Source organism: Podarcis vaucheri, assembly GCF_965113315.1.
Source record: "Podarcis vaucheri genome assembly, chromosome: 9".
Classification (NCBI taxonomy): domain Eukaryota; kingdom Metazoa; phylum Chordata; class Lepidosauria; order Squamata; family Lacertidae; genus Podarcis; species Podarcis vaucheri.
This window is the reverse complement of record NC_138767.1, coordinates 77362596-77388277: the sequence shown is the minus strand read 5'-3', so window position 1 is coordinate 77388277 and position 25682 is coordinate 77362596. Positions and strand designations below refer to the sequence as shown.

The 25682-nt window shown below is 45.0% G+C and overlaps 2 protein-coding genes across 6 annotated transcripts in view; one reads left to right on the top strand and one right to left on the bottom strand.

Moving 5' to 3' along the window:
- The window catches only part of JAKMIP1 (janus kinase and microtubule interacting protein 1), a 327688-nt gene that overhangs the window by 130823 nt on the left and 171183 nt on the right, over positions 1–25682 (top strand). The window lies entirely within an intron of this gene.
- Positions 1096–24613, bottom strand: PRMT8 (protein arginine methyltransferase 8). 5 transcript variants are annotated; one of them, XM_082238574.1, is made up of 10 exons: positions 23927–24611; positions 19520–19687; positions 18178–18333; positions 10516–10579; positions 9265–9407; positions 8812–8899; positions 8140–8255; positions 5427–5577; positions 4859–4980; positions 1096–2002 (listed from the first exon to the last, which is right to left on the bottom strand). In XM_082238574.1, the coding sequence occupies exons 1-10, from the start codon at positions 24002–24004 to the stop codon at positions 1919–1921; spliced, it is 1170 nt and encodes a 389-aa protein (XP_082094700.1). In that variant the 5' UTR covers positions 24005–24611; the 3' UTR covers positions 1096–1918. The 5 variants fall into 5 exon arrangements, with proteins under 5 accessions (XP_082094700.1, XP_082094701.1, XP_082094699.1 ...); XM_082238575.1 differs by lacking the exon at positions 23927–24611 and adding an exon at positions 22654–22773 and having other exon boundaries at positions 1096–1525; XM_082238573.1 differs by lacking the exon at positions 23927–24611 and adding an exon at positions 22654–22771.

Sequence of the window (25682 nt, the reverse complement as noted above, 5' to 3'; positions counted from 1 at the left end):
TCTATGCCCCCCAACACATCCTATGGGGTGGGAGGAAGCACTCGCCTTGAATTGTTGGACCGCTGGGTCCATCTAGACCCCGTTATTACCACCATCATTGTAACAGTGCCTCTGCCCCCAAGAGGGCTGACCCTCTAAATTTCAACCAAGGAGGGCAACCAGAAAGGACATGACATAACAGGAGACAGGAGGAGATTAGGAAGGTCCTAACTCCTCAGACCAGCTCTGGTCTCCATGCACAGAGCAGTGTTCCTCCACCTGTACACTCCAAGTTTCCTTTACAACAGCAACCATGAGAGATGCCAAGTTGGAGGAGATGGGGGTTGAGGGAGAGGAAATGGGTCAGGAACCATCACAGAGAACCTGTGTGGCTGAAGTATTCCCACTTCTAAATTACAAGGCAGGTCATGCACATCAACCCCCGTAACAATCCTCACACTCCCTTTACTCTGCACCACAGCCTTGCCTCCCGCAAAATCTTAACACGTGATGAAAAAACCCAGACTCCAGAAGCATCGCCCTTCCTTGCAAACTGTGTTGTGCACCTGTGCACGAGTATATTTTATGTCTTGGAACTGAATGTTTTATGGCTGGCCAGAGCTGAGTGCTACACAACACACATCTGCAAATGTCCCAGGTTGAAACCCAACGATCCAGGTAGGGCTAGGAAAGACTCCATGAAGGCAGCGCTGATAAAGCAAGGGTCTGACAATATGCAACTGGTAGCTTCCTATGCGCTTGTGTGGTTGTGTATGAATGCAAGTGTGGGTGTGTGCATGAAGACTGAAGAAGACCGGCTCTCTTTTGCACTGACCCTGCCCACCTCCGGCACGAGGCAGCTGAAAGGTGAGTTACAATACGTCTCTCTCCCCCCGCCCCTGCACTACACTGCTGAAAGCTTTTGCCAACCACAGAAAGCTATCTAAATTGAAAGCATGGGGCGTTTCAGCAGTGGATCTGCTTGTGGGTAAGCAGACTGCTATTTGTGGTTAAAGGAAGGTTTTCCATCCAGGCAATCCAACCTGCACCAAGGAATGCAGAATTCTGCATTCTATATCAATCAGGCAAGGGAAAAATAAAGAAGGAGTTGATGAATAAATAAAAAGCTTTTGTTTATTTATTTTTGTTTATTCTTATGTTTTGTTTTTTCTTGTTTACAGCAAGAAAGGAACACACCATTTCATAAAGCTTCAGTCTGCATGTTTTGGGACAGTGCCATACAACTCATCACAATGGAAACGACAATTCCAACGTCCCGCGTTGCCACTGCTGCAGTTGAACCAGGAACTAAAACCCACTTTTACAGACAGAGAAATAGAACAAATACTGTATTCATAAAATAATGGTGCTTATTTGTTTTAAATCAACTCCTAGCTTGTACTAACAAGTTCAAGCATTTTCCAGAAAGTACAGTAAACAGGTAAGAAAGATTGCTTGCTTCATTAAAAGATTTTGCTCATGTCCATCCTGCTGGTTCCAGCAGAATGTGTGTTCAGGATTGCAATTTCAAAGTTTTCTCAGCTAGCTGGAACGGAAACAATTCAGAGACTAATGTTCTATACTTTATTAATATAACTCTGTCATCTATGCACAACAATGTCGTAAAAGATCTTTTCAGTAAGAAAAAATACATATAGCATGCAAAGCTTGGAAGAATCTTACTCATAGTAAGTTATACGACTAGTGGGCTGTGGGTTCTGTTTGTTTTGACAAAGAGGGTTGTTTACTGTAGTCTAGACAGAAACTATATCCATACATTCATGTTAGCAATCCACAGCCGGTGCTTTGTGCTGTAAGGACTTTTCAGCTATTCAGTTCAGGTAGTTTGAAAATCTGGAAGCGATTGTTCCCAGCTTGAGATGTGCAGACCAGACGAGGAATTGCTGCTCTCTTCTTCTCTTGTGAAGACAGTTGCTTATTAGCGCATTTTATAGGCATTAGATACAGAAATTTCACAGAGCTGCCCTTTGAAATCCAAATCTACTGTGAAATCCAAGTCACGCTGTAATGCAGATTAAGAATAATTTTTGTGTGGCATAAGACTATATCTTAGCACTTGGAAGGTTCTGCTTCAAAGCTTCCTCCTTTCTTAAATTCAGTAGCTGACTTAGCCAAAAAACAAAGACAAAAAACAAAATCCTAGCCCTTTTCTGAATACAGGGAAACATATCTGGGGGTCTTCAGCATGTGACTCAGCTTGGGCTCCCCCACTTCCATCCTTCAAGTACTTAGCAGGAACAATTTATGCAGAGTTATGAAAATATTTACGCCCCCATGATCTATAAATAACATAGCGTGGGAACGTAACTTGATATAAAAGCAGCTGACGAAATCACACAATGAACAGTACATACTAAGATACACCATCAAACAAATATTATCTGACAACTAATGTAAGGTACAGAAGTATCGGGGTAGACGAATGTTTCTGTTTTGGAGGTGGTGCAGAATTCTTTCATGGAATTCCTATTAGCTGTCCCTCATGGCACCTCTGTGCCTCTTTTAAAGGCAGAAACAGGATTGCTTTCTATAGAAACTTTTGCTCGTGTTATACTTGCTTTGCACTGGCTGAAGTTGGTATGTGTGAATGGTTCTCGCCTGCTCCCTCTGCCCCCCCCCAACACTTTCAAGAACAACTCCAGACTTCAGCCCCAAACTCTTGGGTAAACTCTGTTTGAACCACCCTGTATGCTTATGGAATTAATATGGAAGTTAATCCACTTTCTCTTCTACCAAAGTTAAACAGTTTTTCAAAGAAGGAATAAATGTTTATTCTAAATGATAAGACATTTATTCAATCAGATAAATGTAATAATTGTTATCCTATTTGCTGCCCTTTATATAAAATGGCATTTGGTTTGGAGCAATACTTTACTACAGCTCCTTTGAGAAAATCAGTTTTATGGCTTTGGTGTATGTACTCTGTAGGAAGTTGTATTTGTGAGTCCAGTGAAGTTGAGGATATCTCACTGTTTGAGTCCCCAAGGTATAAATTTTGCACCCATGTCCTCTGCCTCCTGTCAAACAGATACGCCGCTGGAACATATAAGTACATTGCTAGAAAACAGTGACATTTCTATTACCATCCAGATTGCAAAATGTGTTCTGTCTGCTAGAAAATTAAGAGCCAGACATAAAAAAAAACTTAGTGGAGTGAATGGGATACTTGTAGTATCTAGGCCAGTGGTGTCCAAACTTTTTTCAAAGAGGGCCAGATTTGATAGTTGTTGAGCTTTTCTATGATTTTACCCCAAAGTTGTTGACTGGTGGGCTGGATTAGACCCCTGAAATGGACTTTGGACATGCCTGATCTAGGCACAAATTTATATGGTCAGTGTCCCTTTACTTCGTGTCTTGATTGATGGAATATGCTAAACCGAACTGTATTTTCACATGTATTTTATCTTGAATCGTGGTGGCCTATGGGTTTGAACAATAAAATGTTTAATTAAAAAACATAAAATGTATGGGCAAATAAGTAAGTCTTAAGCTGGTGCCAAAATGTTAAGGATGTCGGTGTTGTGTCTTTTACGGGAGAGCATCTGGCAGATTGGGGTGGGGGGCATCATGGAGAAGCCTCTACCCTGGTAACTCAGAAGGTATTTTGCTTCTGGAAGTAAGGAGCACAAAGAACATTTCTACATAATTAGGGCCAGCTCGGCCATTAGGCATACTGAGGCAGCTGCCTTAGGCAGCAGAAGCCCCAAGGCAAGAGCTCTGCAGGCACAGACGCACCACTGGTAGCAGTGATGATTTGGGCTGAAGCCACTCAGGATTGTGTGCAAGATCTCACCTCCCCAAAATTGCGGAAGCGGCAGGGCGGGCAGAGAAGCAGCAACAGGTATGGTAGTGGCAGGAGTGGCAAGGCGGGGAAAGGCAGCTCCATAATTCTGCATTCTGCCATTCTGACCTCTGACCTCCAGAGGAGGGCAACCAAAATGGTCAAAGACCTGGAAACGATGCCTTATGAGGAACGGCTAAGGGAGCTGGGCATGTTTAGCCTGGAGAAGAGGAGGTTAAGGGGTGATATGATAGCCATGTTCAAATATATAAAAGGATGTCACATAGAGGAGGGAGAAAGGTTGTTTTCTGCTGCTCCAGAGAAGCGGACACAGAGCAATGGATCCAAACTACAAGAAAGAAGATTCCACCTAAACATTAGGAAGAACTTCCTGACAGTAAGAGCTGTTTGACAGTGGAATTTGCTGCCAAGGAGTGTGGTGGAGTCTCCTCCTTTGGAGGTCTTTAAGCAGAAGCTTGGCAACCATATGTCAGGAGTGCTCTGATGGTGTTTCCTGCTTGGCAGGGGGTTGGACTCGATGGCCCTTGTGGTCTCTTCCAACTCTATGATTCTATGATTCTATGATTCTATGTATCTGTGTTTACACCTGCCAATTCTTTTCTTCCCCCCTCTTTTTCTGTTGGAATGGATCTGAAGGGAGAGGTTGCAGCTGCCGGCAGCCATTGCAGGAGGAAGAGGTGGCCATGTGATCAGAGTTGAGGTAAAGCAATTATTCCAATACTTCTACGTTCTCCAGTGAACTTAATGGGGCCTGCTTTTGGAGAAGGATTGCACTGTGAAATAATAGCTTTGTAACATGGTGGTTTTTGGTTAACCAGAACAACTGACAGATCTTGAAACCTGATTGGATGTTGAAAAAAATCAGATCCATTTTTTAAATATGATCTACTAAAGTGTCAAAAGTCAGATCAGACAATCAAAAATGATTGCGTCCTGGGGTAGTTTCAGGTACTTTTCGACAAATGTCCATGAACAAATGTTTCAGAAATACCTGTCCCAGACACCCATAGGTTCCTAAGCTGATCATCTAAATTCAGTTACGTGAACCCAACTTACCACATTTTTTTCATTTGGCTTTATGGATATACTTCCGTAGAGTTCTTCACCCCTTCTTACAGTTAGGTAGTCCTCCAGGTAGAAGACAGTTTGCTTCCAGTGGGTGTAAGGGGCATCTGGTGCTAGAAAAGGAGACAGATTATATGCAAGAAATTCCCCACCAATCTAATATTGTTTATATTTACACCAATGAAATGGAGATGATTTAACAAAGTATCTTCACACTGGCATTATTGTCGGGTGATTCCATGGTGAACAATGTAACATTTGTAAATTTCTTTACATAATAGTTTGTCTTTTAGCTAATGTTATTTAACTCCTATGCCATTAATGTCACTTAATGTTATTAAAATATTTGTTAATTGCCCTGATCTTCCCTACAAAAATAATCAAGAAGCACACCACAATAATCCTTTCCTTTTATTGTGTTTTCAAATATGTTACTAATGTGATCATTTTCTAAACTCAAGAATTTATCCCTTAAAACCCCACTCAGTGTTATCACGTTTCTGACCCTGATGTCTGTAATTGGAGACAGAACCCACATGAAGCCAAAGAAAGAACTTACCTGTAGAAAACCCTATTTTCTTGTGGCACTTTGTAAATTCTATATTAAAGTAAGTAACCAAGGCGTGAATGTAGTCATTGCGCTGAATTTGGAGGCAAAAGGCAGAGGTAAACACTAGGTCCTCAGTCTTCACTGTATAAATATCCACTTCCTATATTGTTGGGGGTTGCAGAAGGAGAAGAGAGAAGCCATAGAAAACATCAATATAAAATACCAGGGCTAGGCAGTTTATATTACCTAGGTAAGCAAGTCTGCTTGTCTAACTAGAATGATCTCCTGTATCTGGCCTGTTATATCTCTGGTGAAGTTGCCCTTGCATTCATTGCCCAAACCCCTCATGCAAACACAACCTCTTGCATCTGCTCTGATGTGAGTCCTCGACTGGAACCTGCCTGGGAAGTGGCACCTTCTCTGTCCAAACTAATGTTGCCAAAACTTCCTCTGCCACCCTGGGTTGCTGCAACGGTACCTCGATTAGGTCCACTGCTTACAAAAGGTCTATAACAGGCTTCCTCAACCTGGGCCCTCCAGACGTTTTTGGCCTACAACTCCCATGATCCCTAGCTAGCAGGACCAGGGACGATAGGAATGATAGTCTCAAAACATCTGGAGGGCCGAGGTTGGAGGAGCCTGGTCTATAACGTCCCCTTCCTGAGAACCCTCCAGCAGGGAGTGGTACAACAGGCAATGGTTTGCAAAACCCCTTTGAACTCGCTGCAAAGAAGCAGAGCAGACAGAGGAAAGTAACACCCACAATGGACACCTTTTAATTTTCAAAAGAAATTTTGGGCTAGCCTATTAATACTGCATACTTATCTAATGATACTGAGGTAAAGAAAGGAGGAGGGGAACACAAAAAAACCTCATTCCGCACTCTTCAAGTGGCAAGGCTGTCCACATGTTACAAACAACACATTCCAGGTTAACAACACATGCCTCAAGCCACCTTTGCGGCCTGTATTCCTCCACCAGGACTGTTGCAAAGCATGTGTCTGAACCCTCCACAGGTGTTTGTGTCCAGCACTCGTGTGTATTCACACACACTTCTGAGAAGAATCCCAAAAAATCTACAGAAAGTGAGTGTGACAATTTTGTCACAGAACCCACACAAATGGCAAGTCAAGAAACAGAATGGGGTAGGTTCTTTGTTGCAGCTAATGGGATGAGTTTCATCCCACTGTTGTGGAGGAAGAATATTGAGCAAAGACACAGTATTCCCATATGCCATTCGGGTGGGAGGACAGTTGTAGCAATGATCCATTACAGCAAATGTTCCTCTCTTCCCATGCTTAGTAGTGTAGGTTGCTGTGCCCTGGCATTTAATAATAATAATAATAATAATAATAATAATAATAATAATTTATTTATACCCCGCCCATCTGGCTGGGTTTCCCTAGCCACTCTGGGCGGCTTCCAATATTAAACACAATTATTAAAATACAGTAATGCTTCAAACATTAAAAGCTTCCCTAAACAGGGCTGCCTTCGGATGTCTTCTAAAAGTCTGGTAGTTGTTGTGCTCTTTGACATCTGGTGGGAGGGTGTTCCACAGAGAGGGCGCCACTACCGAGAAGGCCCTCTGCCTGGTTCCCTGTAACTTCACTTCTTGCAGTGAGGGAACTACCAGAAGGCTCTTGGAACTGGACCTCAGTGGTAGAACAATGGGGGTGGAGATGCTCCTTCAAGACTTGGTGTAGTGAAGTGAAAGTTGCTATTGGCTCTTTGTGCCTGAGTATTGAGGCAGAGTACATGCTAAATAAAAAGACTTTTGAGTTTTAGCAATGTGAGCAAGTTCTTAGGAGTGATCAAGAGGCAAATTGCTTGCAACGTCCCTCTTTTTGTGCTCTTGTGTAAACTGCTCTTTCTCCACAGTTCTCCAACACAAGAAGCTAGGTACATAGACAACAACTGTGTGTACATCACAGTGTGGTGTTTTTGGGTGTTGAGCTACACCACATCCTGACCCCTGCCGTTCCCAAATGGGTGGGATGACAGAAACAGCACGTGGATGTTTCACCATAACTGTAAAACCCACAAATTTCTCACTGGTGCTTGTGCAATGCTATTAATTACAAATCTCTACAAAAGAAAAGAAAAAAAATGCTAAAATACATTACTGTTGGTAACAGACTAAAATATATCATCACTACAAACTGGTTTCAATTAACATACAGCTACAGTAATTCGAATACATAAAAATTCTTCACACGTACAAAGGATTCAATTATGAGCATCTCTAATATAGCAACATCTCTTAAGACTTTATATACATTAATATTAAGCTCCCCAGTAAGCCAAAGGCTCACCAGAATGAAGGGGAAGCTGGCTATAGAAATTCAGAAATGGCAAGCTGTCGTGAGGCAGCCACTGCCCCTCTCGACCACTAAGGGCGGATGCACATTTACAACTTCCCCTTAACCCATTTTTCCTGGACTAGACCATGCATAGTAATTATCCTTTCCATTAGTTAGTGGCATTTACTAGCTGCAACTTTTGACCAGAGGGGACTGAAGCCACCAGCATTATGCCCTGTGCCATAGTACAATGGAACACCGTCGTGTGGCATTTATATAGAAGGATCAACATTTGAAGCTGATTAGCAGCATGAAAAGTCAGAGCGAAAGGACAAAGACCAAAGTACTAGATCCCTGAAGTCACAGAAATCTTTTTAAAGTAACACTATTTTAAATTTATACTTTTAGAAACGCCAAACCTTTATTAAACAGGCATTGGTCACCACCTGCTTTGGGTCTACAATGTCCACCAAGGGTTCCTTCATGGCAACATCCCTGATACAGGTCATATCAAAGCCATATACATTCTCCCACCCTGTCAAAACAAATGGAGAAGGTCAAAGGTCAGTACAAATAAAGGGGAAACATTTTCAATTCGTGCAAGTTTAGCCTAGGGAAGAGAAGATTAAGGGACAAATGCTGTTTTCAAATATCTAAAGGGCTGTCACACAGTAGATGAAGAAGATGTTCTTTTGCTCCAGACAGCAGGACTAAAGGTTGGAAGTTTCTAAAAAGCAGATTTTGGTTAAACATGAGGAGAAATGTAATAGCAAAGCTTTTTGAAAATGGAAGTCAAAAGCAGAATTTTGAGTCTGGAGACCTCAGGAATCTGCTATGGCAAGGTTACAAGGCACTTTTAGGACAAAGTTGCTCACATTCAGACAGAGCGTGATGCAAGTCTCTTGACGTTGTTTGGCCAACCATAGGGATGCTTGGCCCTTGTCCAATTGTGCGTGTTAGGCCTTGACCTCCTTGGACTTGCATACAGGCTGCACTTGATGGAGGAATACAATAATCCTCTACACAGCAATATCAGCTAACAAACAGCTTGTATGAAATGCATAGGAGTATTGTAATGTCTACATACTTACAGTGGATTTTGAAGTCTTTGTACTGCCTGTCTTCAATTGCTACCACATACAACGCAGCCCGGTCTGGAAACATAAGCCCCCCGGGTTTCTGTTGATGAATTATGGGGAAATAGATCTTATAATCTAGTCACTTGACAAAGACACCATATTTTTGAACTGCTCCTACCAAAACACCCACCTTTGCTTTCTTTGAAATCCTTCATGTTACTAAGTCTCGAGGTTGTTATATGAATCACTGCTAGAGAACTGCAGGGTGTCACTCCAAAATGAAGCTTTGATTCTAAAAATCAAACAGATCTATTTCTCTGTTTATTTCACCCTCTTTGCAGATCTTTTAGAGAGTCTCAGAATGACTCCCATTCCTACAAGCTAATGGGGTATTGATGGGGGGAGGACAATGACTGGCAAACTGATGGCCATTCATTCCAGCAACAGGTGTGATAAAGCACCTACCAGCCACTTGTCTCGAGCGAAGATGACAGTGTTAAGCATGGACTCATAGAGAAGTGAGTAACCCATCCACTCACTGACGATGATGTCTACTTTGTCCACAGGCAATTCAACTTCTTCTACTTTACCCTTAAATATTGTGATTACTGTAAGAAGCAAAAAAGAACAGATTTCATATAAAATGAAAAAAGGTTTCCTTTTTCTAAACAGATCAAGGCATCCAGCCCCCAAACTCTGCCTGTAACCTCGCAGCTACTCTACAGGGCTTTCTGCAACTGCAAATTCTGTCAGGACAGAAAACATCAGAGCAATTTTTTCCTTCTCCATAATGGTGAATGGTGCAACTTACTTTCCAGCAAAACAGCTTTAGACACAAAACACAACTTGAACTCAGCAGAGGAACTCAGAGCAGCTTGTGCTGCTTTCCAAAGTGACAGATACAGATATGAGCTGAGTCTTGTGGCCAACAAGATCTGGAAAGTGCCTGAGATTTACTTTTTATCGAACAAAGTTTTATCAGTTTATTTTGGTAATTTATGATCTGGTATTCATGAAAATCATACCCAGATCTTAGAACAACATATAAATATATAAAATGTAATAAAATACATAATAAATGATTTACAAAAAAACAAACAAAAAACCCTAACATAGTAGCAAACAGAAACAATGACCCTCCCCCATTAAAAAAGGCTATATATTGTTAAATTAGCCAAAGGCCTGGGAGAGCAATGGTAAGTTCCAGACTTAGACCAAGCTGTTAGTGCAATTTCACCCGTGTTTCCAAATTTCACCAACATCACCCACCTATGAAACACCTGGTGCTGTTAGAGGATGACTTTAAGCCCACGGCTGCAAAGGAAGAACTAGGCACATACTTAGGGCACATTCCCAATTCTTCCTTTTGAATTCAGTGGTATGTTTTTACTTGTCCTCCTGTGCATGATGCTCACACCTGATGACAGGTGGGCATGGTTTGGAGTCTGCTGGGCCTAATAAGCCAGAGATTCCCAACCATGGGACTAGATGAATTATTAGTCTGGTCCAACAGGACTCTACATTTTTCTTAGATGTTTTCATATGTGTGAATACTCTGGTTCTTTTTAGTGAATATTTATAGAATATTTATAGAAAGGTGTGTGTGTGTATGTTTAAAAAATTTATCGCAATAAATCCATAAACCAAAATGCAAACATGGGTATGTAAATACATCAGAAACACTAGGCACAACTAATTTCCTTAAATATGTCTTACTGTGGTCCAAGTGATTTGCCTTGACAATTTTTTCTGAGTAGTCAGATATACTGGAACATTCAATCTAAAGGATGCAGGAGAGAAAGAGAAAGTGCTTTGCATTACGTATTGCAGAACCAATGAGAGGCATTTTATTTGAATCATGCCAGAAACTGTATGGAGAGAGAAAAAACAGAATATGAAAATATGTATCTAGAAGAAGCGGGAAATACAAATTTAAGTTTTTAGTGTATATATGCTCATTGAGGCATAGTCTCCATTTTCTTTTCTCCCATTTAGGACAAAATACTGAACCACCTTCTTTCCAGATCTGGGGCCACGGAAGTCATGATTCCCCATTCCATCCCTTTAAGAACGCCAGTTCAACCCTTTGAGACCCCCAAAATGATAACTTGGTTTCGTATCATGACTTCCTACATGACTTCCGGCAATTGCCGACTGGTTAGCGAAGTGAGGAATCTGTTAGAGGACCTTCTTTTAGTCTGTAGTGCAAACATAGACCAACTGTGCTTTAGTAAATAATGTGATATGTGTCAGGGAACTGCCATCGGAGCTAGAGGCGGAGGGAAGGCTCCAGAAGTCTGCCGGCGAGGGTCCCAGTAGGGAGAGAGGCAGCCCGTCCGCTGGGGAAGGAAATCAGCCTAACACCAGTAGAGAAGGGGGGCAGATGGGGGAATCGGAGAGGAGGCTCCAAGACTCTTCGCCGGAGACCAGCGGAGAGAGTACGGGTCCTCCGCTGCCCACTCCCTCCCTTTGCAGAAGACTTCCGCGCAGGGAGAGTAGGCGGAGACTAGGCGTCAAAGAACTTTTGTGCTGGAAGAAGTTCAAGAAACGCCCACTGACGGATTCTGCCAGCGACTGAGACAGTCACGATGCTGGAGGCTGTTCAGTCAGAAAGGGTTCAACCAGGTAACCTCGCCAGGAGTGGCGGCAACTTACGCACAAGCAACCCCTAAACCCATTACAATATGCTTCTTTCATTTTTCTCTTTTTATTATTTTAATTAATTTTCTGTTGCAAAATCAGTAACAAAGCATTCACAAAACGATTACAGTGGTACCTTGGTTTACGAATTTAATCTGTTCTGGAAGTAGGTTCTTAAATCGAAACCGTTCTTAAACCGAGGTGCACTTTCCCTAATGAGGCCTCCCACTGCTGGTGCCCTTCCACCGCTTGGTTAGACCGAGGTAAAGTTCGCAAACCGCAACACTACTTCCGGTTCTGCAGAGTTTGTAAACCGAATTGTTCGTAAACAGGACTGTTCTTAAACCAAGGTACCACTGTATTGTAATTTCTTTGTACAAACATAAATAATAAACCATGACAAAACTAACAAAAAAAATGAATCACTAGGAGGGAGAATACAAAACATAATAATGAGGTGATTACAAAAAAAATCAATGGATTATTCAATAAATCAAATTGGAACTAAAGAATATTGCCTGCTTATCCATGCCATAATACAGTATATGTTTTAGGTATTTGTCATCCATGTAATATTTCATTTGTATAGTTAATAAAATCATACCATAGAGTGTAAACATTATTTTATTTTTCTGTGCCCTTGCCATGTTCAGTTCTTGTGAAAACTTTTCCATTATGTCTGTTGCCAGAATATATTATACCAATGATCTATATTCAGTAATGGCAATGTTTTCCAAGTTCTGGCTATTACGATTCTGGTTGCTGTTAATAAATGTGTACTGTATTTTTCGCCCTATAGGGAGCACCGGCCCATAGGGCGCACCTAGGTTTTTTTTTGGGGGGGGAGAAAAAAAATATTTCCCCCCAGGCCCGAGCTTCCCCCGACCCCAGCCCCCAGAACAGGCTGCTATCCGCGGGATATCCCGCGGGAGAAAAAAAAAAATTTCCCCCCAGGCGCGGGGCTGGGGCGGGGGAAGCCCGAGCTTCCCCCGACCCCAGCCCCCAGAACAGGCTGCTATCCACAAGCCTAGGGAGCCCGGCAGGAACTCCCTCGGGCTCCCAAGGCTTGCGGATAGCTTCCTGATGCCTGCATTCGCCCCATAGGACGCACACATTTCCCCTTCATTTTTGGAGGGGAAAAAGTGCGTCCTATAGGGTAAAAAATACGGTAATTAATTCCTTACTTCTTAATTGGTGCATATCTGAAGCATATAAATTAAGCAAGGCTAATGCTGGGGTTATTGGGATTGTCTGAGCTGTAATCTGAGATAGCTCTTAAAAGACAATTCCATTTTTTTCCTATTTGTGGACATTCCCATCACATGTGTTCATATGTACTATAATTTCGTATCCTCTCCATTGGACTTGACATAAGAAGCTATTGGACTTTACATAAGAAACACCATCCATGCACAATTTTTAGTGAACATTTACTAGTAGTTGCTGACAGAGATGTATATGGTTGCATTTATCCTTATCAATATTTATAGCCCAATTTAGTTCTCACCAGTTTTTTAGATTTTGTTCTCAAAACTGGTTCTCAATCAAGGTTTTGTATAGAAGGGAAATTAATCCCTTAGTCATTATGCTTCCTCTTATCTTTTCAAATTCTGTTAGTTTCCTCATAGCTTCCTTTTTAATTAATCCTTTTAAATTTGTATATGTGTAGGAAACTGACATCCTAACAACCATAAAATCTGATTATTTTCTAAACGTAATCTCTGCTGCTGTAAGAGGTTGTCCCTTGCTATAAAAACCTTTCAAATAATATAACTGGTCTTCTTTCCATACTGTCAGGGAACTGACATTGGAGCTAGAGGCGGAGTGAAGGCTCTCAAATGATGCTGGAGAAGGGCCCAGCAGGGAGAGAGGCAGCTCCGCAGATGGGGAAGCAAATCAGCACAACACCAGGGATATAGAGGGGCTGATGGGGGAATCGGCGAGAGGGCTCCAGGACTCTTCACCGGACACCAGCGGGGAGAGCACGGGTCCTCCGCTACCCACGCCCACCCTGCGCAGAAGACTTCCGCGCAGAGAGAGTAGGAGGAGACTGGGTGTCAAACAACTTTTATGTTGGAAAAGATTTAAGAAACGCCCACTGACGGATTCTGCTAGCGACTGAGGCAGCCACGAAGTGAAGGGCTGCCCAGACTGAAAGGTTTAGCAAGGCAACAAAGCCTGGAGAGGCGGCAACTTACGCACGAGCAACCCATACACATTACACATACAATCACATTTTATTATCTATTTTTATTTTGAGATAAAGGAAGATGCTGTACTGAACTTAAAGTGACAGTGACAGTACTGGGGCTAAAACTTTTGCCCATTTTCCCCATATTCTAAATGACATAAGAGTATAAGGCTTAGAAAGCCAACTCAACTATCAAAACGTATTTTTCATTAATGCTAATACCCCATTTGAACACCATCCAATTTCTATATCCTTCAGTGTTGACAACTGGGTTCTCTTACTGGATGACCTCAATTCCATATGATTAAGCTGGATTGCTTCATAATAGCTACTTAGTTACTTAAGTTTGGAATGCCCCAACTGAGCAATAAAGATTTTTAAAAATGTGGTTGGTCCAATTCTGCTGATTATCCAGATGAGCTATTGGTACTCAACCTTGCAGCGTTTGAAAGAAAAAGAGCAATTAAGGTGCAATCATAATTTTGGATGTGGCCAGTCTGTAATGGAGAGTCTCATTTTATTCCAATGTATCTGTACATATGTTTTTTCAAACAGTGCTATAATTATACTAACATTCAAATTATAGGTCATTTGTACCCCCAGCGATCTAAAACTTTTCCTAGCTATTGGACTCTTCAACATTGTTTTAAGTGTATATGGAGTGGTGTATGAAAAGACATTACCTCTGATTTCTGAAAATTAACTTGCAATCCGGAGACCCTGGAGAACTGCTCCAATTCCGTACATAATATGTTGCCTGCTGTAATAGGGTCAGAGGTGCATAAAATTATATTATGTGCATAGAGGCCTAAATTTTGTTCTTTTCCATTTATAACCACTTCCATTTATAACCACTCCCGTACCAGAGAGGCCATTGTGTAATTTAATTGCTAATGGTTCTAAAATTAAGACAAATAACAGAGGCAACAGAGAGCAGTCTGTTTCATTCCACAACTAAGAGCACGTTTTGGAGAATCTGAATTATTTATTCTAATTGCAGCCTGTCTTCTATCATATATGCCTTCCAGAAGTTTTTATAAGTTTTTTTTTTACAAATCCAAATTTTAAACTACTTCCATTAGATAATTTGGATCTACACATTCAAATGCTTAAAAAAATATCAAGTGAGACACTTGCTAAAGGTGATGATATTCCCTTTCTCTACTAAAATGAAGAATGTTTAATCATTTTCTTATTGGATCAGTAATTATTGGACCTGGAACAAAACCAGATTGGTCGAAGCGTACAGCCAGTGATCATTTTAGGTTTGTCCAATATGTGTGCAACCCCGCAAGCATGCATCATACCAACCCTGGAAGCGACCCAAAAAGTCAAAAAGGGGGCAGAACGGGGCCAGCTTACACAGGCCCTGCCAACGAGTATGGGAGTCTGGAACATAACCCCTCACAAATCAGTTGCTGCCTTTATATAACGGTAAAGGGACCCCTGACCGTTAGGTCCAGTTGTGGCCGACTCTGGGGTTGTGGCGCTCATCTCGCTTTACTGGCCGAGGGAGCCGGCGTTTGTCTGCAGACAGCTTCCGGGTCATGTGGCCAGCATGACTAAGCCGCTTCTGGTGAACCAGAGCAGCGCAAGGAAACACCGTTCACCTTCCCGCCGGAGCGGTACCTATTTATCTACTTGCACTTTGACGTGCTTTCGAACTGCTAGGTTGGCCGGAGCTGGGACCGAACAACGGGAGCTCACCCCATTGCGGGGATTTGAACCACCGACCTTCCAATTGGCAAGCCCTAGGCTCTGTGGTTTAACCCACAGCGCCACCCGCGTCCCTTTATACAGCTGCCAATAAATGTTTTAAATCTATTAGCCATAAATATTTTAAATATTTTATAGCCTGGATTTAACAAAGAAATAGGTCAGTCTGACTCAACATAGGTGGGCTCCTTGTTCCCACATTGCAGGAAGTGGGTGACTAGCTAAAATATCCTTACAGTAAGCCTGCAACTTACGTGGGGGTTACATTCTGGGGATTGTGTCCAAGGCCAAACTCGTATATAGTCAAAACTCATTGAGCTCAATGGCGGCGGGGGGGGGGGGGCTTGCCAAGGCCATTTTTCCTGGAACCTGGCCCACTTTCTAATACCTCTTGTTTCTAAATCAGTCTGAGGGAGTTAGCATACTCACTGTCTCTGTACCAAGTGGATTTTTAATGGAAAACCCAAGTGTGACACTGTATTTGAGTAATGTGTGACAGGTATTTAGTTTGATAACACTTCTGTTAGGAGTTTGGGTATAAGCTTTGACGCCTCCCTCCCTATGGAGGCGCAGGTTGCAGCCACAGCAAAGCTGGCATTTTCCATCTCCGCTGTTTTAAGCAGCTGGTCTCTTACCTTTCTCGCCCTGATCTAGCCACAGTGATCCATGTGACGGTCACCTTGATTATTGTAACTCACTCTATGTGGGGCTGCCCTTGAGACTGACCCAGAAATTCCAGCTGGTGCAGAAAGCCGCGGCAAGGCTCCTTACGGGGTCCTCGCTGCAAGATCACATTCACCCGGTGCTATACCAGCTGCACTGGGTCCCAGTGGAGTGCAGGGTCAGGTTTAAGGTGCTGGTTTTAACCTTTAAAGCCCTATACGGCCTAGGACCCTCATAATACGGGACTGCCTCTCCTGGTATTCCCTATGGAGGACCTTACAGTCCGCAAATAATAATATCTTGGAGGTCCCGGGCCTCAAGGAGGTTAAACTCAACCAGGGCCAAGGCCTTTTCGGCTTTGGCCCCAGCCTGGTGGAACACTCTATCACAGGAGACCATGGCCCTGCAGGACTTGACATCCTTTCGCAGACGGAGCTGTTCCGCCTGGCCGTCAGTTCGGGCGCAGTTTGACCCCTCTCTATGGAACCCTGTAAGTTACCTCTTTTATCAGCTCATGTGGGACCAACATGGATAGCTGGCCCTGATGAATACTTGAGGTTCCCGACCCCTGTGGCAGTAATTTCATGGGAAGTCATTTAATTTAATCCTGATTCTAATTTTTAAACTGTATTTTAATCAATTGTTTGATTGTGTTTTAATGTATTTGACATTTGATGTTAGCCGCCCTGAGCCCGGTCTTGGACAGCGAGGGCGGGGTATAAATAAAAATTTACTTACTACTTAGTTATCGTCATATTATTGATTGCTTATTACTATTATTGATAATATTACTATACCGCTATTCTATCATTAATAATTTTATTATTTATACCTCACCCATATGGCTGGGTTGCGCCACCACTCTGGGCGGCTTCCAACACACTTATATACTATTACTGTATTTTCATAACATAGATAATTGTATATTTATCCCTTTTTGTTTGTTTTTTATTATGTGAACTTCTTTTAAATTAGTGCTTTGGCAGTGTATGTTAGTGACAGGAGGAAATACAAAATGCTTTGTATTTTGATATTACCTGGATGTTGTCGTAAGCTGCTTCTGGCTCAGCTTAGTCTGGAAGAGAGCCAAAGAAATAAAGCGCCAAGTGTGGGGGAAGAGTGACTGGCTGTCAGAAAGTTCTGATGAGAGGTTAGAACCTTCCCCAATAAAACACTCTAGAGTTACTGACACCCTTTTCCACAGTGAAATATTTTTCTAACCCATCCCCTTCCAGCCTAACTGGCAGATCTAATACTCATCAATTTCCAGAAAATATTTCAAAGGAATCTGAACCAGGAAGTGCAGAGCCACACTCTCAATACAGTGGTGCCTCGCAAGACGAAAAGAATCCGTTCTGTGATTCTCTTCGTCTAGCGGTTTTTTCGTCTTGCGAAGCAAGCCCATTGAAGGATTAGCGAATTAGCGCTATTAGCGGCTTTTAGCGGCTTATTTGCTGATCGGATCAGCTGATAAGCGGCTTAGCGGCTTAGCAAAAGGGGGGGGGGAGGGAAAAAAAACCAGCAGGAACTCGCAAGACATTGTCGTCTTGCGAAGCAAGCCCATAGGAAATTTGTTTTGTGAAGTACCTCCAAAACGGAAAACTCTTTCGTCTAGCGAGTTTTCCGTCTTGCGAGGCATTCGTCTTGCGGGGCACCACTGTATGCAGCTGCCATGTTAGAAATTGTGAGGGGAACTTATTCAACTTGAGTCACCTTGTTTACCACTAAACAAATGTATGACTCAATCCTATGCACATTTCCTTGTCAGTAGGCCCTGTTGCAAATTGTGGGACTTGGGGAAAAACACACAAAAGAAAACACACAAAAGAAGTGACATGTAGCAAGAAAAGAAATGGATGAGAATGACACCAAGATGGAAAGAATATCTAGTGCAGATCCTTTCTAAGTAGGGTTGCCAACTTGGTTGGGGGAGGGGAACTGACCTGGCTGATTTTTTGGCCAATTGCTAGAATTTGTAATATAAAAGCCAGACATTCTGATTGATTGCCAGAACATTTTGCCTGGCTCCATATCCTGACTAGTCAGAGTCCATTGAACTTCACTGTGGGCATCTAAATTTTTAAAATCAAAAGTTGGCAACGCTGCTACAAAGCTGCAAAAATATACATGCAAATGTGACGGGATTTTTCAGAAAATGCTCTTCTTACCCCATAAACTTTCTTGGCTCCTGCCTTTGCTGCAAACATTGAAAGGATCCCTGTGCCACTTCCAACATCCAATACAATCTTATCCTTAAAAACATGTTTATTATGATACATGGAGTTCCTGTACGTTAATGTGCGCACCTCATCCTTCAACATTTCCTGTGTTAGAAAAAGGCACCATATGTTTACTTGAAAATACATGATTTACTTGTGTTCCATTTTTAAAAATCATCATATGTTTTAGCTAGCAAAAATGTTCTCAACTTTGGGGAGAAAACACTTGGAACTTTGCACAGATTCATGGATTTTGCAGCTATATCTTGGAGGTCGTTTAGTCCATCCCTTGCTCACGTTCCACAGTAACATGAACAACATCAGTAAAATCGCTGTTCAATTATCCGTACGATCTATTGTTTGATCTAACATGGAATTAGGCAAGTGGAAGTTTCTGAGCAAAGTTTTGCAGCCATTTTAGCTATATAGTTAAAGCAGCTAACAGTGCCGCTGTAGATAGTTCAGTTGGTTAGAGAGTGGAGCTGATGGCTAATAGATTTTCAAGATAACGCAGGGTGAGTTCCACCTGCTCAACTACTTCCCTGCGCCTCAGGACCTGCTTCAAATGTGTGTCACATTTTAAACTGACTATTGGTGATGGTGAGCTGGTGGCCTGCAGGCTACATCTCTCAGCCACTACATCAAAGGTGATGCTGCCTGAAATCTCCACCAAATTTTACAAGTTACAGGGAACCAGGCAGAGGGCCTTCTCGGTAGTGGCGCCCTCCCTGTGGAACGCCCTCCCATCAGATGTCAAAGAGAAGAACAACTACCAGACTTTTAGAAGACACCTGAAGGCAGCCCTGTTTAGGGAAGCTTTTAATGTTTGATGGATTACTGTATTTTAATATTTTGTTGGAAGCCGCCCAGATGGGCGGGGTATAAATAAATTATTATTATTATTATTATTAATCAAAGCATTATACACACATACAAATTCATGTATGAGGGACTGAGGTACAACTAGACCTTGGGAATTCCATTTTTTTATATAAGTCCTTGACCCTTCTTGATTTTGATCACTGTAATATTTATTACATATAACTACATAAAAGTGGCATGGTTTCTCCCCCCCCCAAGAGAAGCCTGGGAGTGCGGGACAGCAGTGCACAGCCAGCCCGCTGCTCCCAAGCCTACCCCGCTGCCGGCTGTGGGGGGAGTAGTGCTGGGAGGCGGTAGTGCCAGGAGGTGGGTCGCACCTACAAATAAGCCTTGAATTTTAAAGGTGCGGCTTATTTGCGGGTGCGGCTTATATTCGAGCCAATACGGTAGTGTTTTTTTAAGGGATTACCTCATGAATTCCAAAGTGGGCATATGAATCAAAGTAATAATCCCTTGATGTCATCTCTTCTGGATTGAGGAATTTTGCTATTTTTCCTCTGCCTGGAACAGGAATGGTGGATTGGTCAGGCTTTGGAAAGGCTGGAGGCTGAATGGGTGGGGAAGGACTACTGCCAACCTAGAAAAGAAGAAGAATTATGGAAATTCTCACTCTATCGTGAGAGAACAGCAGAGATTTAAAATCACAAAATATGCAGCAAAGTATGGAAATATAGGCTGTAAAACACTCATAAGTCCTAGCCACTCTTCTGCGCACACATCAGAAGAGAAAACTCATATCTAGAACAGATCTAATTTAGATTTAGTATATTCCTTAGAATTTCAGTGGATGAGAGCCATGGCCTGTATAGACCATTTTTAATCTGTTGGGAGAATTCTACATTCATCTCCAGGTGGCCTCAGTGCTCTGGCTCAGGACTTAATGGCCTCCATGAGAACCACAGGGATGTCCCAATATGGCAGAACATGACCTGATTTTTGCAACAAAGCTGATTTGAGCACACGGTCATGGACAAATGATTCCCTGGATGCGCCTCTCTGCCTCTGCAGAGGAGGAGAACCATTGAGATAGTTTGCCCTGGAGAATTATAGAATCAGGTTGTTTCTTGAATGCTCTGAAGAATTTTCTAGCTGATACAGCTGGCAATCCTGTTGAGGCCGTTCTCTTACTGTGGGAATCGTGAGATGTGTAGGCCTTCAATGTAATTGTTCCTGGGTATCCTTGCCAACACCATGAAGTACTCGGAGACGTGTATGTGATGAAGGAGGAAGGGTGACTACGGGAATGCAGTGGTACAAAGCTGAGTCTGACTGAATATGGGTTAACAGTGTATTATTGTGGAAGCAATGATAAGGGAAACTTATTTCTCCACCACCTGCATCCTCCAGCAATTATTTTATGTAGTCAATGGCTTTCTGTCATATGGCCAGCAGAGCAGTGTTATTGTTCCCCATGCTACTTATATGAGGCCATTTTGAAATGATGCCAAATCAGGGAATTTGGGCTGAGGTGGCACCCAATGCTGATGACACCAGCTTTACCCCTCCACACCATCAGAATCAGGAAAAGAAGACCAGGAGGGTGGCTTCATGGGCGGGGGGTCCATGAGGTGTGGACACCTTCCCTGGATTAAGGCTGCACTTCCCTTGAAGAAGCAGGTCAGTCTAACAAGATCAAACATCAATGGTACCCACCTGCTCTTGTTAATAGTTAGTAATCACTTTCAAAATAGTCATCAGTCATTGGTTATCAGTTATTCAGGAAATCAATTAAGGCTTATCAGTTCAATGAGTCATCAGTTCATTAGTTCTTGTTTACAGGGTAGTTTTTAGATAATAGCAAAGGTAAAGGTGATAGGGACGCGGGTGGCGCTGTGGGCTAAAGCCTCAGCGCCTAGGGCTTGCCGATCGAAAGGTCGGCGGTTCGAATCCCCGCGGCGGGGTGCGCTCCCGCTGCTCGGTCCCAGCGCCTGCCCACCTAGCAGTTCGAAAGCACCCCCGGGGGCAAGTAGATAAATAGGTACCGCTTACCAGCGGGAAGGTAAACGGCGTTCCGTGTGCGGCTCTGGCTCGCCAGAGCAGCGTTGTCACGCTGGCCACGTGACCCGGAAGTGTCTCCGGACAGCGCTGGCCCCCGGCCTCTAGATGTGAGATGGGCGCACAAACCCCAGAGTCTGTCAAGACTGGCCCGTTCGGGCAGGGGTACCTTTACCTTTACCTTTACCTAAAGGTAAAGGTAAAGGGACCCCTGACAATTAAGTTCAGTCGCGAACGCCTCTGGGGTTGCGGCGCTCATCTCGCTTTAAAGGCCGAGGGAGCCGGCATTTGTCTGCTTCCGCAGACAGTTTTTCCAGGTCATGTGGCCAGCATGACTAAGCCACTTCTGGCGAACCAGAGCAGCGCACGGAAATGCTGTTTACCTTCCTGCTGGTACCTATTTATCTACTTGCACTGTGTGCTTTCAAACTGGTAGGTTGGCAGGAGCTGGGATCAAACAACGGGAGCTCACCCCGTCACAGGGATTCGAACCGCCGACCTTTCAATCAGCAAGCCCAAGCGGAACAGTGGTTTAACCCACAGCGCCAGTTGTCAACTTGCTAGTCACCAGAAGAAATCAAATCTATGAAGCTGAACCAGAGTATTATCAAGTTTGTTAATTAATGGAATTCCTTGGTACAATATGCCTCTTATATCTTTATGACTAATTAATGGCAAGTACATTGTTGGTCACTGAAAATATCAGTTATAAAAGACAATAAGTTGACTCAGCATGCAGTTAAAGTTTAACCAGTGAGAAAACAGATTCTGTAGTCTCAATTTGAAAGAAGCAGTATCATAAAGCACCTGATACATCATCTGACAGAGGTCAATAGTAGACTACATTAGTAGATAATTATTTGAAGATAACATTAAATGTAGGTGTTAGGTCCAAGTTAACAAATATAGGCTTGACAGACCCACCATAATTACTTACTCATTTTTAAACAATATTTATTCAAACAGAGATGTCTGAAGTTTCTTCAAACAATGACTGAAGCAGTGGTGTGTGGTGAAATTTTTCATAGGGAACAGTTAGGACCAGAGGTGCTAGCTTGTGAGAGGCATGGGGAGTCGGTGTCATGCGTGTGCATGACGTCCTAATGAGCATCGCACCTCCCTCCCTAAGCAGGGTGGAAGCTTCCCGGGACAGGGAAGGAGGGACCAGGGGAACATTTAGGAGACTAGCCTAGTCCCTTAGTCCAATGACCGCACAGCACTGGACTGAAGTAACAAAAGCGATCAGTCATCAGTGAGTTTATGGTTAAGGTGAGATTTGATACTTGCAGAAGCACCCTTGAACGCCTTAACTTCACAACAGAAGAGGGTGGGTTATAACATAGAGTTAGTAAGGTAAGAACTACGGATATGTTGTAAGAAATAAACTTACCGTTATCTTGTTAACTCTATCTTCAGTAGAGAATAGCTACCCATTTTTAATTAGTTTATAATGTTACTCTCCCTTTAGCAAACATCTAATTTCAATATGAGAAGAGCCTGCTGAATCTAAGCAGAAATCTTTGCAGCCAAACAGATCACAATCATCACCTGGTATTCTGGGGCATGTTGTTTTGAACATGGAGGTTCTACCTGGCTACCACAGGTCATTTGGATGCAGCCTAAGGAGGGCAAACTCATTGCTTTCCGTTTCCAAGCTGAACATTTTCTACCTGCCTTCACAGGAGGAGGAGGAAGGGAGAAGATAACGTTCAAATAATTAAAGTTTAAGGTCTCAGCTGATACGCTCCCCCACCTTCAAGCATCTCATCTTAGGTAAAACAACTCTAACCAGCCAGGCTGTGACCTTCATTCGAACCCCAGTTGCAGGCGGCGCGCTGCTCCTCCGGCACTCTGCAGATGCTCCGCCCGCCTGGTGCTGTTTTTAGCATCGTCTCCCTCACAAAGTGTTTGCAGGAGCTTCCATGCAGCACCTGCCATGTGGCTCCCGCCTCGATTTTTTTTTTTTTTTTTTTTTTTTGCTTTAATCATTCTCCTTTGAGATCATTCCAGCCGCCTCGCGTTCAGGCGCATTTAGAAATCTTTCTTGCACGTAGGCGAAGAGTTGTGGAGCTCCGATTGGAGGCAGATTGCGATGCGGGGGGAATTAAACATTTCCAGGACACCCTCCTCCCCCCGCAAGAGCCAAGACCCGGGCAAAGTAGGTCAGCGCCCTGCGCGAGCCTGGCCAAACGGCCGGCCGGTCGAAAGTCTTCGGGGAGGGGAGCCCGGCGTACAAGCTGCGGCCGGAAAGGGACGTGGGCTCCTCGGGCGCCCGCCTGCGCGCAGCCCCGAGTCCCGGGAAGGCCCTTCCCGCCCCAAGGAGTTTCCGACTCCGCGGCGAGGCTGCTTCGCCACGTGGAGCCGGCCCACCCGACCCGATCGCGCGCCCCGCCGCTCGCTCCCTCTCTCTGCGGCGCCCGGGCCAGCTCCGCCGGGCACTGCGGGCTGCATCCTGCCCTCGCCGCTCCGCTCCAGGCAGCCGCACGGCCGGAGGCGCTGGAGAGCAGCCCGAGGCGCCCCGCCTGTCCCGCCCGGGAAGGAGCCGGAGGGGAGGGAGCCCCGGCCGGGCTGGGAGAAGGTGGTCCTGCCGGCCGGCCGGGAGACCCTGCGCAAAAAGGAGTCAGCCCCGCGCGCCCCCGGGCAGGGAGAAGCCCCGGCGGACCCCTCGGGAAGACGAGAGGGGCCCGTCTCCGCGGCGCTGCCCTTTCTTCGCCGGCCGGGGAGCCGAGGCTGGGCGCCGGCGACGCCCGGCTCCGGGGCGCGCTCAGGTGGGCGCCTGCCAAGGGGCCGGGGGGGGGGTGCGCGTCGCCCGCTTTCTCACCTCGGTGTTCTCCGCCGCCGCGCTTTCCGCCATTTTCCTCCTGAGGAGCAGGCAGCGCGAAGAGTGTTTGGTGCCCATAGGAGCCGGCCGAGGGGTCCGGGGCTGGCAGCTGGCTCGCTTCCTCAGCCCTCGGCCAGGCTGGCGCGCTCCGGCGGTGCGTCCGCGCGTGCCTTTCGGCTGCCCCGCCGAGGCTCCGGCGCCCGTCGGCTCCGCATCCAGGCTCCCCGGGCTCCCTCTCCAGCCCGGCCGACTTCGCCCGCCTCGAACTGCCGCCGCCGCCGCCGCCCGGGGCGAGCAACAGGCGCTTCAGGCGTCTCCGGAGGCCGAGGAAGAGCGAAGACCCGACGCCGCGGAACTTGGGCGGACATGGATCAGCTGCCCCGTCTGGGGATCCGGAGGCGACGCGGAGCGCCAGGGGGGCCGGCGGGCGGCATGGCCCGGGACTGCTCGCCCGCTCGAAGGCGCCCTCGGTGCGGCTCCGCTCGGAACTCGCTCCGGGTCCGCTCGCCTCTCCGGAGAAGATTTTGTGGGTCAGCCCATTAACTCCTCTCCCTCCGGCTCGGCAGAAGGGAGCTCACGTCGTGCTTGCGCCGCGAGTCTCTATGGCAACTCCCGGGCTTCCCCGCTGGGCTCTTGTGCCGGGGCTGCGCTGCAGAGTCCCCGCTCCGGGCCCGCCGGCAGCCTTCCTTCCTGAAGAGCCCCCGCTTCCCAAGGACGGGTCCTGAGCCCCATCGAAGCAAGCGCGCCTTCCCGCCTTGGAAATGGTGCGGGGCTGCATTACCTTGCGCTGCACTTGTTGCAGCATCTGGGGATGAGGCGGGAAGATAAATATAGAAAACAATAGAGGTGCCCCCCCCTCCAGCTGGAAGTGAAAGCACCTGACACTCCAGTTCTGCTCTGTCCTCAGAAGACCTCTTTGGCAGGCAGTGCAGCAGAAGCGCAGGCCGGCGTTGGGCGAGGGCGCCGAGGAGGCCGCCAGCTCCATCGAAGGAAGGGCAGCTTAGGGAACAAACCGTGTCAAAAGCTCCCTTCCTCCATTCCCGGGCAGAGTCGACCATTAGGCAGCGCAAACAGATTTGAGGGTCTAATTGAAAGGGCAACCGATCGATCACTGTTCAGCTTATCTATATGGCTAGATCGGTTTGGCTTTTCTGCCTGAAGCCTCAGCTCTCCAGGAGTGTAAGCAGAAAGGGGAAGGGTACTGAAGGTACATTACCCCACCTCCTCCAACTATACCCATTTAGCAATACATCTAAGCACGTGCAGAGTATCTTTCCGTTTTCACTGGGCAACTGCAGCCTCTGCACAGTCAGAACTGGGGAGTTGGGCTTCCTTGCAAGGCAAGATTGCACAGGTGGCTTCCATGCAGATGTTGAAGGAACCCATTGAAAGCATACTGAGGACCCCCCCACACACACACCTTTAGTGGTATTCCCAGAGCAAATAACTGTAACTAAACAGTTTTACTTTACTCCCAATGGCACACTTTCCCATTGTCTCTCAAATCAAAAGGATAGCAACTAGTAAGAATAAGAATAAGAATATCTTTATTGTCATTGCCCCCTTCGGGGACAACGAAATTACTTGACTGCTCCATAAAAAACACTAATTAAACAATACAATATAATACAGCAAGGGAGATTAGATGATTTCAAAGTCCGGGCTTCCCATTCAGGGCCGAGATTGCTCTGGAGAAGAAGCTGTTCTTAAGACGACTCGTTCTTGTCTTCATCGACCTGTATCTCCGTCCCGACGG

Bases quoted from the DNA above. Each gene is read 5' to 3' on its own strand.
- PRMT8 (XM_082238572.1), bottom strand. From the start codon at position 24,004: ATGGGCACCAAACACTCTTCGCGCTGCCTGCTCCTCAGGAGGAAAATG. The intron at 9,408-10,515 runs GTAAGACATATT...TGCTTCTTACAG, and splicing joins GGCAAATCACTTGGACCACA to TAATCACAATATTTAAGGGT. The intron at 5,578-8,139 runs GTTTGGCGTTTC...CCAACAATATAG, and splicing joins CCAATGCCTGTTTAATAAAG to GAAGTGGATATTTATACAGT.